The sequence below is a fragment of the Colletotrichum acutatum genome (genome assembly GCF_030867785.1).
Source record: "Colletotrichum acutatum strain CBS 112980 chromosome Unknown BDZ83scaffold_141, whole genome shotgun sequence".
NCBI lineage: Eukaryota > Fungi > Ascomycota > Sordariomycetes > Glomerellales > Glomerellaceae > Colletotrichum > Colletotrichum acutatum.
Window position 1 is genome coordinate 26278 of NW_026849135.1, and position 14387 is coordinate 40664.

Genomic DNA, 14387 nt, shown 5'->3' on the forward strand with positions numbered 1-14387 from the left:
ACGAGAGGTTGCCGCCTAGAGACCATGGACTGTGGTCATCATCATGGCCTCACATTAAGTGTTGGAGCCTGATATGGGCGGTGTGATACTTTCTGCCATGCTTCTATGTAGCAATCGACAGTTCTCAACGGAATCAGCGCTTCAACCTCACCTGTCATCAGCTGCCGCGGATACTGAGGAGGCGAGGAAATATCGCGATTGTGCCACCCGTGGCTTGTCATCCACCGTGCCTTCGCCATGATCATCCCTAGCCTCGACGTTGTTTACCCAATTCACATGAACCATGTGCCGCCAGGATGGAGACCTCTCGTGAAGTGAGAATTCGTAGAACCCTCTGAAGAGTCTTGTTTGAGCTTACACACGGCAGTCTGATATGTGTTCATGACCTGGGCGGGTCCCCCAAGTCAAGCTGGCATCATGATGAATCTGGCAAAACCTGGATCTCAGACCCCGACTTTCTCGGGAGTTTCAAGGATTCAGTTCGCGTCTGGACTTATGGATACAACTCAGACCCGGCGGCAAACATGACGCCCGCGAGCATCGCGCTCCATGCCGACGAGCTCTTGATATCAATGATATCTAATTACAGCAAATACACTGTTGGTCAAATCTTTCAGCAACTCTCAATGGATGCATGACACTAATGCGAGCGTTACCAGGGCGGCTCTACTGTTTTCATTGCCCATGGGCTTGGAGGGATCATCGTCAAAAAGGTATGTTGTGAGCTGCACTTGTTACCAGACTTTGAAACTCAACTTCAATTACCTCCAGGCAATTGAGCTTTGCTCGACGTATGCAGAATACTTCCCCATCAAAGGGTCCACTGTCGGTGTCGTCTTTCTCGACACGGTTCACCATGCAACAGACTCCGAGGGAGTCCTGGAAGCTGTAAAAACAACAGTCGCAGCGACTCTGCTCAAGCACTCCACAAGACCGTCTCTTGACGATGTCAGACAGTTTGCAGAAGCAGTTCGAGAAGTCAACAAGACCTTTCTCACGCAGGCGCCATTAGACTTGACAATTCTCAACTTCATTGCCCTGCGTCGAATTGAAATCACGTCCGAGGATGGTACAAGCTACAAGACTTTGGTGAGAGAGCGTTCTTCTTTTTCCATGGCTCTTGCGGACTAGGAACTTATCAGTGGACTAGCTTGTGCCTAAACGACGGGCCGATATGGATCCAACGCAGGGCCAGAACTTGCCGGTAGCTTGCCATCACTTCCAGTTAACGCAGTTCCCATCCCCTTCAGATAAGATATACAGCCTATTGGCAGATCAGGTTGGCGATATGATGACAAAGCTATCGTCTTCAAGCAACAAACGAGTGTTCTGCGCGCCGCCACCCCCATTGGCACCCACAACAGCCAATCCCCCGCCCCCTTCACCACCTCCTGGTCCTCCTGGGCCTCCAGGCCCGCCGGGCCCGCCAGGTAACAATGGCACATGAAAATTAATTGAGTAAAGACAAACTGACGGTTACTCATAGGGCCCCCAGTGTCTCTGCCGCCGCCACCACGAAGTGGGATCCCCATGGGCCCACCACCGCGAGATCAGGCCAACGAAGCATTCAGTTTGTGGGCTAAGAAGAAAGAAGCCGGTAGGCATGACCTCTTCTCATCTCAATCAAATGTTTTCTCGACGAGGAATCTGTGATTTAACCTATATCTAGCCGACAAAAAAAGGCACCGAGATATCCTTGTCAACAAACTTGGCCAATGGGACGAGCATCATCTCGGACACGATATACATCCGACACCAGATACTTGTACCTGGATACAGTCCCACGACTTCTTCAAAAACTGGATCAAGTCCAACAAGACCGCGGGTCTTTTCGTCCAGGGCGCCACGGGATGCGGTAAAACTCACTTGGCCAAATCCATCGCCAACCACCTATCCTGGGATCGGCCTCGATCTCCCCCAGATAACAATATAGTGCTCTCATTCTTTTGCAACGCCAGCACTGTTAGGGACAAGAAGCCACCAATCGCCCAGTACTTTGTCCGATCGCTTCTTCAACTGAGGCCAGTCTGGTCCGAGTCTATAGCGCCTTACTATCGATGGCAGGAGCTAAAAAGCCACTTCGAGTTACCGGCGCTGTTTGACATCCTACGCGACATCATGAGCCAGATGCAGTATAGTACGGGTCCACCGAAAACAACGGCCGTTTTCCTCATCGTGGATGGTCTGGATGACTGTGATGTTACCTATGCCCGGGAGTTCCTCTGCCTTGTGGGAAGTCTACTCGACCACCCGGTGGCTCGCTCATCCCCACCATCTGGTCTGTCCCTTCCAGGACAAGGCTTCCCACGCGAAACTGTCAGGTTCAAGTTCTTGTTCACGTATAGCGCTTGCGAGGTCTTGAATCTGAACTCCTGCATACCTAATTCCGCTAGGATTCTGATGACTGACGCAGCAATTCGCAAAGATATTAGTACTTACGTGGAGAGGGAGTTGGACATCCTGTCTACGCTTCGGGACCTCAATGGACCGCCAGAGGGAATTCGATCTTGGATCAAGAATAAGTCGGAGTCGTTCTTTTGGTTCGCAAAGTACTCCATCGAAGACGCCATGAGTACGGTCGAAGATGGTGAGGGGTATTCCTTCAGTGCGAGAGTATTTCCGTGCCCTTCTAGCCTTGGGAAATACTACGACAGAGATCTCCTACCATTGTTCCAAACAATCGACGAGGATAGGAAATATGCTCTGTCAGCTCTGCAAATCGTACTCGGCTATCTTGGTAGCCCCGGCAGAGCCGAAATATGCGATGCAATCGCTTGTCTTCACGGAGACCCCAACTTGAGATTCCTCGACCTCCCCAACTTCTTGAGACAACGGTGCCCCAGGCTCATTCATTCTTTGGATGAAGGGGATTTCAAGATCAGTCATTCTTCTCTGATTCACCACGTCAGACGTTCCTACCTCAGCGAGAAAGAGCAGCACGCAAACATGGCATTCCTGTGCATAAAGTACCTCTCCAGATCTGACTTTGGAAGCTTCAAATCGATTATGTCTCCCAACATCCCAGAAAGTCACCCGTTCTACTCATATGCGGCAGACAACTGGAGAGAACATCTCCGTCGTGCGGGCGACAAAGTGGTCAGACTGCTCCCTCTGCTGGGCGATTTCGTCAACTCTGCGAACTACAGAACCTGGTCAGCGCATCACTCCTGGAATATTGCAATGACATATTATCGGAGGGTTCTGATGGATGACACCTTCGTCTCTCCCGTTTTTGCATTCATTGATGCTAATGTTGGCCATCTAAGCCACGAAATTCAATGTGCAGGGAGGGAAGAGGTGTGGTCATTGAAGAAAGAGCTTCTCAGGCAGACATGGTGTTACCTGTACGAGCGTAAACAGACTCCCGGAATCGCCAGACTCATTGAATATTGGAGGCCCGATTCTTGTTTCGCGGTCCACGACATCGACGGCCATACTCCTCTGATGCATGCAGCAGGCTCATCAAAAGGACAACCCAAAATGGTCGAGTACTTCCTCAAGCGGACCAAAAACGTCAACGAGCGAGGCTCGGTGAGCGGTGGAACTGCTTTGATGATCTTATGCACCCGGCTGAAAACGCGCGATGAAGACCTAACGGCACGCTTGGTCACGTCACTCCTCGATGCCGGGGCTGATCCGAATATCTCGAATAAATGGGGCGAAACGCCCTTACTCGAGTCTTGCATGAGAGGGAATGCTGCCATGGTCGAGCTGCTCCTCCGAGCGGGGGCCAGGCCTGACATGTTAAGCACACACGGGCTAATCATACATCCTCTCCGCGATGCAATCATGCAATATCACAATAAGGTTGCTCGGCTCTTGATTGACTACGGAGTCGATCTGAGCTTGTATTTTCCGTGGCCGAACCTTCAATTACCCCTCACAGCTTCCATCACCGAAGAAAACTTCGACATCTTTATGCTCCTGTTGAACAGGGTCGAAGATATCAACCAGCTAGATGGTATGGGGTACGCTGCGATTCATCTGTTGACCGGCCCGCTGTACATCGATTGGCTACCGCATCTTCTGAGACGACCTGATGTCGACCTAGAGCTTCTCTCCAACGGTATCTCAGGCGATCGAAAAAAGCTTATCCGTCGGACTCCGCTAAGCTTTGCCATCGTTGACGATAACTTCAAGGCGGTAGAGCTACTGTTGGGAGCTGGGGCAAGTCCATGTCGTCACCCTGCATCGCCAGATGAGACGCCCCTTTTGATAGCGGTTGAAACGGCGAGGACGACGAAAAACAAAGAAAGGTATGTTGCTTCTGATTACTCTCGAAGGCTCGCACAGTGCTTTCTTGTTGAACCTATAGCACTCCTCCAACAGCAAGCTAATTGGGAAAGTTCTAGTGTGGAAGAAAGCGAGGTTGATATCAGCACGGGCAACACCGACATAGTCGAGCTGCTCCTCGCCTATCAGTCGCCCATCAATACGTTGAATCGGAAGTCGAAAAAGTACGCCAAGTCCCCGTTAATGATGGCCGTATATTACAAGGATCAAAACATGGTAGAAATCTTACTGCGACACGGAGCGGACCCGACTCTTGAAGAAGCCTACGGACTGCCGGGTCCTCTTGACGCCGCCATGCTCGACGACGAAGATATTGCTATGGGGATGATCAAAGTTTTACTCGAAAATCCTTTGCCACCAAGCATCAACTATGTCCCGGACAACCCAGACTTCCAGCATATCCTCATCGAGGCGAGCGATATGGAGCCGGAGGTCACGCGGTTGCTTCTTGCCCATGGCGCTGACACGAAACGTTTCTTATCCTACATCCCCGGGTGCTTCACCACTCCCCTCCATCGGGCCGTGGAAGAAAACAAAATTGAGACTGTCAAAGTCTTGATCGAACACGAGCCAGCCCTGGTCACCTACCAGTGCGAAGAAGGACTAGTCTACGAGACACCTCTTCACATCGCTGCCAGAGATGGACACATTGATATTCTGCGATGTCTCCTCGACGCTGGTGCCCAACCTGGCCAGGCGTCATGCCATTGGCAAGAAACGCCGCTTTGGTTAGCTTGCGAATCAGGAAGGCTAGAAATCGCGCAATTGCTCTACAAAATGTCGCCAGAGGCACTCGAACTCCGCTCCTACGACGGCAAAACTCCTCTTATGGTAGCCTGCGAAGATGGGAACCTCCAACTGGTCCAGTTTCTCCTGGGAAAAGGCGCCGACATCACAGCACGGTGCTCAATGGGAGCATCATGTGTCTGTAGCACAGTTTCCGAGGACAACGGTGCGGCCTACAAGATCATTGATCTGCTGCTTCAGCACGGCCTCGGCATTGACGATGTCGTCGGCTCAACCGGCTTCACGGTGCTTGGAGAGGCCTGCAGGGCTGGAGACATCCCGACTGTCCGGTTCTTGCTCGACAAGGGCGCGGATCCGGCAAAGGGGCAGAAGTGGCCCGGAGACACTTCCACTACATGGAGGTCCGCGCTGCGCGTTGCTTCCCTGTACGAGTGTGTCAAGGTGATCGAGGTGCTACTCGAACATCCTCAATTGGCGTCCTTTATCGAGGATGTTGACTATTACGGCGATAATGTGCTGCACATTGACGGATCATATCACCATCAGCAAGCATCTGAAATGGCCACGCTAGTGTATTCCGCGTGCGAGAAGTTGAGGGCCGAGACTGGCGTCGACCATTTCCAACGGATGCTTTCTGTCAAGAACAGCGATATGCAGACGCCTTTGGATATGGCCATCGATATGCCACATAAGGGCTTGAGCAGCGAGGCAACGGCAATGATTGACATTTACTTAAAGCGCTATATTGCGGAACTCACAGCCTCCGAAAATCGAACGTTTGCCCAACACAAGCATCTCATGCGAGACATCGCCATCATTCTCCTAGAGAGACGGAATTATGACGAAGAGGCTATTCGATTGTTCCAGGCTTTAATAGTCGATGTATGGGTCACAAGAGAGGACGGGCAGTGTCTCGAGACGGTGTTCTGCATGGCCAACTGCGATCTTTGCGACGAAGACGAGCAGGAACAAGTTTCGTTTTGCCGGCTTTGCGGTCTCAGAGTTGGCATGAAATGTGTCGACGAAGCGAGGCTGCAGCACGAGTTGGTTGATGTACCTGTCATCAAAGACCGCAGCATCATCGACCTCAACTCCGAACCCGTCAACGAGATCATGGACCTTTTGAAGAACGATTTCATTGTCACAGAAAGTCCTCGCGTAGCGGAGGAGTGCCTCACAACGTATTTCCAGGTTGAGCCAGAGTCAGAGGACACAACTCTTTCGCTCGCTGTACTCCATGCTTTCGGGTACCTGGAGTTCCGACGTCGGGCTTGGAGTCCTTACTTGCCGCTAGCCCCTGCGGTCTACAAGCGGATACAGCCTTGGGAGCCGATGTTCATAGAACCGAGGCGAGACTTTGAAGAATGGGTTTGGGGTATCGAGACGCCGCCCTTCAGGTTGCGGGACGAGTTGAATTACTTTCTCGAGTCGGGCAGAAGAGTGGCGTACAAAGACGAGCAGGCAACGAGGCTGGAGCAGATTCTTAGTGACGTAGGGTGGTTGTACCCGCAACGAGAGGTTCATGATGATGATGATTCGGGCGTTGTGATTGATGAGCATTCCTATAGCGCCGAGGAAATCTTGGGAGGAAGGAGAAGATGAAAGCATGTGTGGAATGTTTGACGGCCCGTTTGCGACGACTCACGAGATTGAAATGTTATAATGACTGATAAAAACACGACATCCAGAGTTAATGTTTTATTCTATTTACGTGGCAAAACGAATGATTGCAGCCCTCTGTTTCCATGACGCCTAAAATGACCCACGAATCTAAATCATCGCGCTCTTTAGATCAGCCGTCTACCTCAGCCCACGTCTCCGTTCGCGCCCAGAACAGCAGATATCTTGACATTGAGGGTTATGTCTCCGGCGTACCAGAGGCCTACACTGATGGCAAAGGCCACTTCTGATGGGACCGGCAGGCACCGTAGTTATTTCACAGCGCTGACGGTGATACCACCGGCATTGCTGAAACTCGCCGAAGACGGTTCTGTACGCGAGGTAGCAGTTGGTGCAGAGGAGATTGTGCTGGAATTGGCGACACATGGTTGTTAGTTGTAGATGATCTTGTCACTTAAAGTGTATGCTTTCTCTCTGGTTAAGTATTAGTTTGAAGATATCTCTTGTAAGTCTTGTGTGAAAGGGTCGTTGTGTTCATGGAGGGCTGGTTCAACGATCGGCTCAGGGGCTCGAGAAGCTCTAGACAATTAATTGTTGTCTGGGTCTTTGAAGGTTTGTTTGATGATAAAGCTCCGAAGTAGTTGATGGTTGAACAAAGCGATGCTATTTATACCGGCGCAGGTGGTGGCTTTTCTCTTGACGGGAATAGTGAATGGGAGTCGGGCCCTAGCCCACCGCTGGGCTGATTTGAGATGAAAGAAGACATAATCACGACAAAGAAGACGCCGACCTTGAGCGGCTTTCCTTATTCACCTGGGTGACACATATGGCTGCGATTCAGCGGAAGGCTCCATGAAGGAGGACCGCCCGGGCAGTTTATATGTGACTGGCCGCATCTGACGCTTCATTTGCAAACTCTCTACACATCTTCTCCCAACAGCCAGCAGAAAGTACACAAATTCTGTTTTAAGCCCAGTCCCGCCATCAATCAACCAGGCCTTCTCAACCATATTCCAGTCACCTACACACGTCGTTCCAGCCACCCATCAATATGTGTCATTTTGTTTGGTACGATAACGAATGCTCCAGCTGCGGCTTCACATTTGACCGCAAGCTCACGAAATGCAAATACGTCAATGCGCGAGGTCCGCGACCTGCTTGCGATAAAACGTATCTACGAGACAACCAGCCAGATTTTAGGTGTCAAGATTGCACAGCTCTGGAAACGCCGTGGAGAAAAGTGGAGTTCTTGGTGGATGCTACGGAGGGGGGCGTCAACGCTGACGAGGCGGACTATCACACTGATTACCCGACTGACGATGACTGCAGAGATGGTGATTATCAGGGGGACGACGAGTCTGCTTCCTCTGAAGATGACGGTGATGTAGCATCTCAGCGGGAGATTGGCAACTTGAAAAGGAAGCTGGAGGCACCTACTTGGCGTGGGACGAGGAAAAGTTTGAAGAGGGCTTGCAAGGAACGGGGAATAAGACGGGTTGGAGTACTGTACTGAATGGATTGGCATCACAAGCTAGCTATCAAAGTCTAATTAGAACTCTTGAACAGACTCAAAATCACGGTCAATGTCGGATTGCCGAGAAACAAACCTGGATGATTGAATCCCTACATGTCTGTGCCGTCATGATCGCACCCAACTTGGTAAGCAGACGGAGTCCGCAAGTCCTCCGCGGAATCAACAGCTGAGCGGGGCAGGCTCGAGAGATTCACGATGCCCGAGGTTTACCGGAGTAGACAAGACATGATGACATCTGTAGTCAGAGGCATCTGTTCACCGAGAAGAGTCAGTCACCGGCCGATTACGCTGAGCTACTGACTAGAAGTCAAGAATCCGGCTGTCGTTTTGCAGGGAAATGGCTGCTTACCCCGCGTCTCTAATTCGAACAAGCGGTAAATGCCCCTCTGAAGAAGCAACTCTTCCCCACCAACTGTCAAGCTACCCCAGACTATACTTAGCCTGGTACGGCAGGTGATCGACTTGATTGCTCAAACATCCCCGTCGCACGCCAATCTAGCAGTTCTGCAGAGACTACACAGCCGTGACTGCCAACCGACCTTTATCCGTCTGCGGGGATTTTGGCCCAGGAGACTGGCTATAAGCATGAGAGCGGATTCCCTCCAGGACTGCGGATAAGCGCGGTAGCAGTTCACGGTAGTTAAGCTCGGTGATATGAGTGAGTAACATTCTTTGAGGCACATGATGTAGATGGCAATAAATAACCCTTGAAGTTGCCCTTTATGTGCCAGGTGTAGACATTGTCGGATCAGTAACCGCAATCATGAGAGGTTCTCGCTCTTCAGTGTTTCAACTCTTGTTGGCGGTTGGGTCAGCCCGAGCTGTGACTCCCGAGGACTGCGCATCGTTTGGAAGCCGTCTCAGTCTTCCCAATACGACAATTCACGAGACAACATTCATCACAGCAGGGACAAACATTTCGCTCCCTGACAACCACCCGTCATGCGCCATCCCCTTTCAAATTTCCAGTGTTGATATCTGTCGGGTTGTCTTTGTCACTACTACCGGTCCGAGAAGCAATATCTCCCTTGAGGCTTGGCTTCCGTCAGAATGGAGTGGGCGTTTCTTGGGCACTGGTAATGGCGGTATGAACGGATGCATCAAATATGGCGACCTCAACTACGGGGCTACACACCAATTTGCCACAATTGGCACCAATAATGGCCACGATGGAACGTCTGGTGCTCCGTTCCTCAACAATCCCGGAGTGATTGAGGATTACGTCTACCGCGCCGTACACCTCGAAGCTCAGTTGGGCAAAGAGATTGCTCAGCAATACTACGGCAAAGAGCACACCAAGTCATACTATCTGGGCTGCTCCACAGGCGGTAGACAGGGATTCAAGGAGGCCCAGAGCTTTCCAGAAGACTACGACGGCATTGTTGCCGGTGCTCCTGCTTTCGATCTGATTGCACTCATGTACTGGACCGGCCAGCTTTTCCTTAAGACCGGGACCAACGAGACTTCGCGATTCCTCTCTCCCGCGGAGTGGGAGCTGGTGTATGCCGATATCCTGAAACAGTGCGATGGTTTAGATGGCCTTGAAGATGGCATCCTTGAAGATCCGAGCTTGTGTCAATATCGACCGGAAGGACTCATCTGCGCCGAGGGCTCTACGGATCGCTGTCTGAGCGGAGCGCAAGCAGCTACTGTGCGAGCTATCTTCTCTCCAGTCTACGGGTTGGATGGTCAGTACATTTTCCCAAGGCTGCAACCAGGATCCAACGCGACTGCACGACTTCTCAACGGCCAGCCCCATCAATACCCCCTGGACTGGTGGCGTTATGTAGTATACAACGATACGAAATGGGATCTCGCGACGATGACACCGGAGGATTACGCCGTTGCTTCGAAGCAAGACCCGTGGAAGGTGTCGACTTGGGAGGGTGACTTGTCCGCTGCAAAGGATCGTGGTGTCAAAGTCCTGCATTATCACGGTATGCAAGACAATGCGATCAGCAGTGACAACTCTGAGAGGTACTACAACCATGTGTCACGAACCATGAATCTCCCTTCAAAGGAGTTGGATGACTTCTATCGGTATTTCAGGATCTCTGGTATGGCGCACTGCCGCGATGGCACTGGAGCTAGCATGATCGGCGGTAACCCTGAGACTTTTGCCTCCTACGACCCGGATGCTAATGTATTGGCGGCAATTGTCCGCTGGGTTGAGGAGGGTGTTGCACCCAATTTCATTCTTGGTAGCCGTTTGACGGCCTCCGGGGAGGTAGATTTGCAGAGGAAGCATTGTAAATATCCCACACGAAATGTGTTCAAGGGACAGGGAGATCCCACGAAGCCGGATGGTTGGGAATGCGTTTAGAGTCTACTGCCAAGCACATGTAATTGAAATATCTACCGACTCGCAGTTGCCGACCATGAATCATTGACCGACGCCTCTAATTGACTTGATCTTAACTTTCATTGGATTCAACAGCCTCGAAACGCCATTATCTACCCACTTCAGGGTGCTCTCGTTCGTCTCGTAAAGTTCCATCTCAAAGCGGCTGAACAAGTTTGCGAAACAGACATAAAGTTCGAGATATGCAATGCTACTCAGGTTAGGGTCGAATTTCAACTTGCGCGGTCGGGAGTATGTGAACTTACTTCAAGCCTATACAAGCTCGCGGGCCTTTGCTAAAAGGCACAAAGTACTTCTCCAGTTCCCAGCCGGCTTTGCCGAGCCATCTTTCAGGGATGAACCTCTCAGGCTCCAAATACACGTCCGGGTTGACGTTTATCAGCCGAAGAGCCTGTGAAACGGTGGTCTTGGAGACACTCAGAGTTAGTAACTTTGCAAATCGCATAGCTAGTCTGGTCTGTCACTTACGCCCTCCGGAAGATAATGGCCTCCGACGGAAGCGCCGCCGGCAGGGACTCTGCGGGGAACGATTCCAGGTACTGGAGATCCTAGCCGAAGTATCTCTTTGATGACTGCAGTCTGTAAACATGGACAATAAGCATGCTGCGTTGAGTATCTCTTCTGCATCAACTTTGACTCACAAGATAAGGCAGTTTGGAAACAGTTTGGTACTCATAGAGACCATCCCTATTCGTAGGCGCGTCTTTCAGCTCGTCCAACATCTTCTGAAGCTTATCCGGGTTTCTTAGCAAGAAGTATGTGCCAAAGCTAAGGGCAAGACTGTTGGTATCAGTGCCAGCAAAACACACAGATAGTGCTTCGTCGATTAGTGCCTCCTGGCCTAGCTTTTGAAGCCTCTCCGATTTCTCTGCTTCCAGAAGGAGACCGAAATACGTATTACGACCGTTAGTCATCATGTTTTTGCCGTTGCGCTGTTTCTCTTCGTCTTCCTTGATCCACGTGGCGCATTGCTATTTGAATGTCAGCAGGAGATATTGAAATTTGACGATCAAGAAGAAATTGTGATAACTACACTAACCTCTCGAAAAGCGACATAATCCGGCAAAACCGTCCTTGCTACGCTAAGAGGTAGACTCATAGCAATGTGGCTGATCATGGGAAAGTGCTTAGTGAGGAAGAATTTGTCAACAAACTTGCCCAACATGCTCAAAAACGGTGGCTCATCTTCGTCGGAATCAACAAAATTCAATTGTCTGTCAAACAAGACAGGCATAATAGTGTCAACCTAGAAGCTGTTTAGCACTCAACATTGTAGTCTCAGTAGACCGCAGGTAACATCCTGAAGCTCGATGTTGCAATCATGTAGATGGACTGAGGAACAAACCCACAGTAATGCATTGGTAAAATGGTTGCAAGTTAATCGGCTGATCGTTCTTGAAGGCACGCTGTGCTTTTGCCATTGCTCTCTGCACAACATCCAGAACGACGGGCGCCAAATGGTCTACATGTTTGGTCGAGAAGAGAGATTGGACCGTGTTCTTTCGTTCTTTATGAACCTCGGGATCAATCAACATGATGATGGAGTACTTGATACCGCCAGCACTCTGGAAGAAGTCGGGATCCTTGGTATATTTCGTACCACTTCCGTAAGGCCTGGTAAGCCGAATAAGTAGCGTCTCTCTTGAAGGCATTAGATGATAGACAGCGCTTTACTCACTCCTTGAAGTAGTCAGGATCACTGATGTGCACACGACTGGGAGACACTCGAACCACCGATCCTAAACAGCGCATCGCTCATCAGTATGCAAATGACAAAGCCTAGAACGCCTCTGTAAATCTCGGAGAGTTTGCTCACCATACTTGGCGTGAAGATCAGGGTACTTCTTGATGTAGTTGCCATTGAGAATCACATCTTGGTAAAATTCGTACCAATATGTTGCTGCAGCATACCAAGGACCAGGAATCTTCCTAAGGGGGTGGAAGAAGATTCTATAGAGAACACCGATTATGAGGTACACAGAAAAGCACAGGGCAAGAATTCTTGGCGAAAAAAGAATGTCGCGCAGTTGAAATAGAGCCATTGTAAAAATTGAAGAAAGGCAGATGGCTCAACTAGGTTGGTCCTTGGAAGATTCCTCTCGAACACGACCCAGATGATGGCGCGAGACTTGTTTCTAAAGTCGAGTGTCGGAGTGTAGTCCCGAAGGTTTCTTATCTTCTAATGGATCTCTGAGGGCACAGCCCTATTATCGTCCTTGATTCTGGAAAGATCTAGGTAAGACGAATTTGAGATGTTGTTTCTGCCAACATGTATCAGTTTGACGGTGTTGAGCTTCTGAACCGCGCAGTCTGCAGATGTTCATCAAAGAAACGTAAGAAAGATCACCATTGTTTGCTACCGCATTAAGTGCCCCTGTCACGCGGAGGCGGTCACGCGGTGTAGCAGGCCAAACAATGTTTGTCAACTTGGCGAACTCCATCTGGCACGGGTCATGTACCCAACAATCATTGGAAAGCCCACCCAGTTCCCGCAGGGCGAAGCCAGCCTGTAAGACCATTCAACCGCTCTGCAATACATATCTATCGAGAAATCCGGAGGGATGGCAACGTGTATGAGGATGATTGGGTACGTGTCACATTCAGCAAGCAAACAATACGCCCAATCTGGTGTGGGCCGATTATCCGCAATATCCAGTACCCAGTCGGAAGGTTCGGGGACTCACTCTAATCAGTATCGACTAGTAGGAACACCCATGTAAACCTACTTCAGCTGACGCCACAAAGCAAACACCTGTGGAGTTTTCTGCCTGTGGCGTTTGACTTTTCGTCGACGATGATCGCTTTTCCCAGGTCGGAAGAAGGCCGATAAAGCCCCTGTCAACTGTCATCACTGGGAAGCGCAACATCAACTTAAGGATTCAACTCCCGCTACCTGGGAATTTGACAGGGGTGTAAGTTGAAGAATGATAACTCCGGTGACTTACAGACTCGCTGGACACGCCAGTCGTCCAACGCCTGCGAGCGATGATGTGATGATATGGGGACTTTGCGAGCACCGACAAGGGGCATCAGACGAGATTTGATGTTATGTATGTTTCGCCTGGCATTTGATGACAATCCATGATAGCAGACATGGAGATCTAAGCTTCTTTGGGCAACAATTCCTTGAATGCGAGCCAGGGCCAGACGTCATTTGGTGCTCCAAAGGCTAGAATCCCTAGAAGGCGTCAATTTGGAGACTTGACTTCCGTTAGAACGCATGCCATGTATGGAAATATGGGCTATGTCTTCGTCTGGAACATCCATCAGTTCTCTTGCTGGCGGGATAGAGTCACCTTGGACAACTCGCAGTTACATGTTTCGTAAGCTTGTACACCACACTCGGTTAGACAGACATGTCACGCATAGACCGTTCCAACGTTAGAATCCTGTGAAGCTACTAAGTACCCGTATTCATTAGTGTTAAGCTTTCATTCGCGGACTCTGATCGGCATTACTTGCTCTTCTACGAGAAAGCCCAGTTTCCAGGTCAAGTGTTCCGAGATTAGCATCTTTCTTTCTTTCTTGATCGAGGGATTGAACAAGGCAAAACTTCCTTTTTGCGTAGATTAAACTAGTATAGAAGCCATTCCAGGTAGAGATCACTCGTAAGAAGCTGAGACATGTTTGCTCGACTAGAAGCTGATCTAGGTAACTCACAACAACTTGACAAGTCCGAGACAGTAGACTCAATCTTACGAAAGGCTTCCCACCAACGGAGTTGCCGATAAGGACGACGAGGATGACGAATTCTTACTTGACGTGAACGAAAGTTCTTTTCTTGCCGAGCTGAAGTCTTGCGGCACAGTCGCAAGTATCTTTTAGTGTGGT

At 50.2% G+C, this 14387-nt stretch overlaps 3 protein-coding genes across 3 annotated transcripts; 2 read left to right on the top strand and 1 right to left on the bottom strand.

The window, feature by feature from the left end:
* Positions 1 to 237: 237 nt before the first annotated feature.
* Positions 238 to 6642, top strand: BDZ83DRAFT_756858 (uncharacterized protein; the record flags this gene model as incomplete). Its single annotated transcript, XM_060514812.1, has 8 exons — positions 238 to 314; positions 368 to 599; positions 660 to 713; positions 772 to 1089; positions 1151 to 1430; positions 1487 to 1597; positions 1670 to 4256; positions 4353 to 6642. The coding sequence occupies 8 exons, from the start codon at positions 238 to 240 to the stop codon at positions 6640 to 6642; spliced, it is 5949 nt and encodes a 1982-aa protein (XP_060359604.1).
* Positions 6643 to 8957: 2315 nt separating this feature from the next.
* On the top strand, positions 8958 to 10517 carry BDZ83DRAFT_656384 (tannase and feruloyl esterase; the record flags this gene model as incomplete). Its single annotated transcript, XM_060510872.1, has 1 exon — positions 8958 to 10517. The coding sequence occupies one exon, from the start codon at positions 8958 to 8960 to the stop codon at positions 10515 to 10517; it is 1560 nt and encodes a 519-aa protein (XP_060359605.1).
* Positions 10518 to 10577: 60 nt separating this feature from the next.
* On the bottom strand, positions 10578 to 12598 carry BDZ83DRAFT_589592 (cytochrome P450; the record flags this gene model as incomplete). Its single annotated transcript, XM_060506249.1, has 8 exons — positions 10578 to 10746; positions 10802 to 10962; positions 11025 to 11135; positions 11198 to 11527; positions 11596 to 11802; positions 11906 to 12170; positions 12235 to 12295; positions 12373 to 12598. 8 exons carry the CDS (start codon positions 12596 to 12598, stop codon positions 10578 to 10580), a joined length of 1530 nt encoding a protein of 509 aa, XP_060359606.1.
* Between the last annotated feature and the right edge of the window lie 1789 nt (positions 12599 to 14387).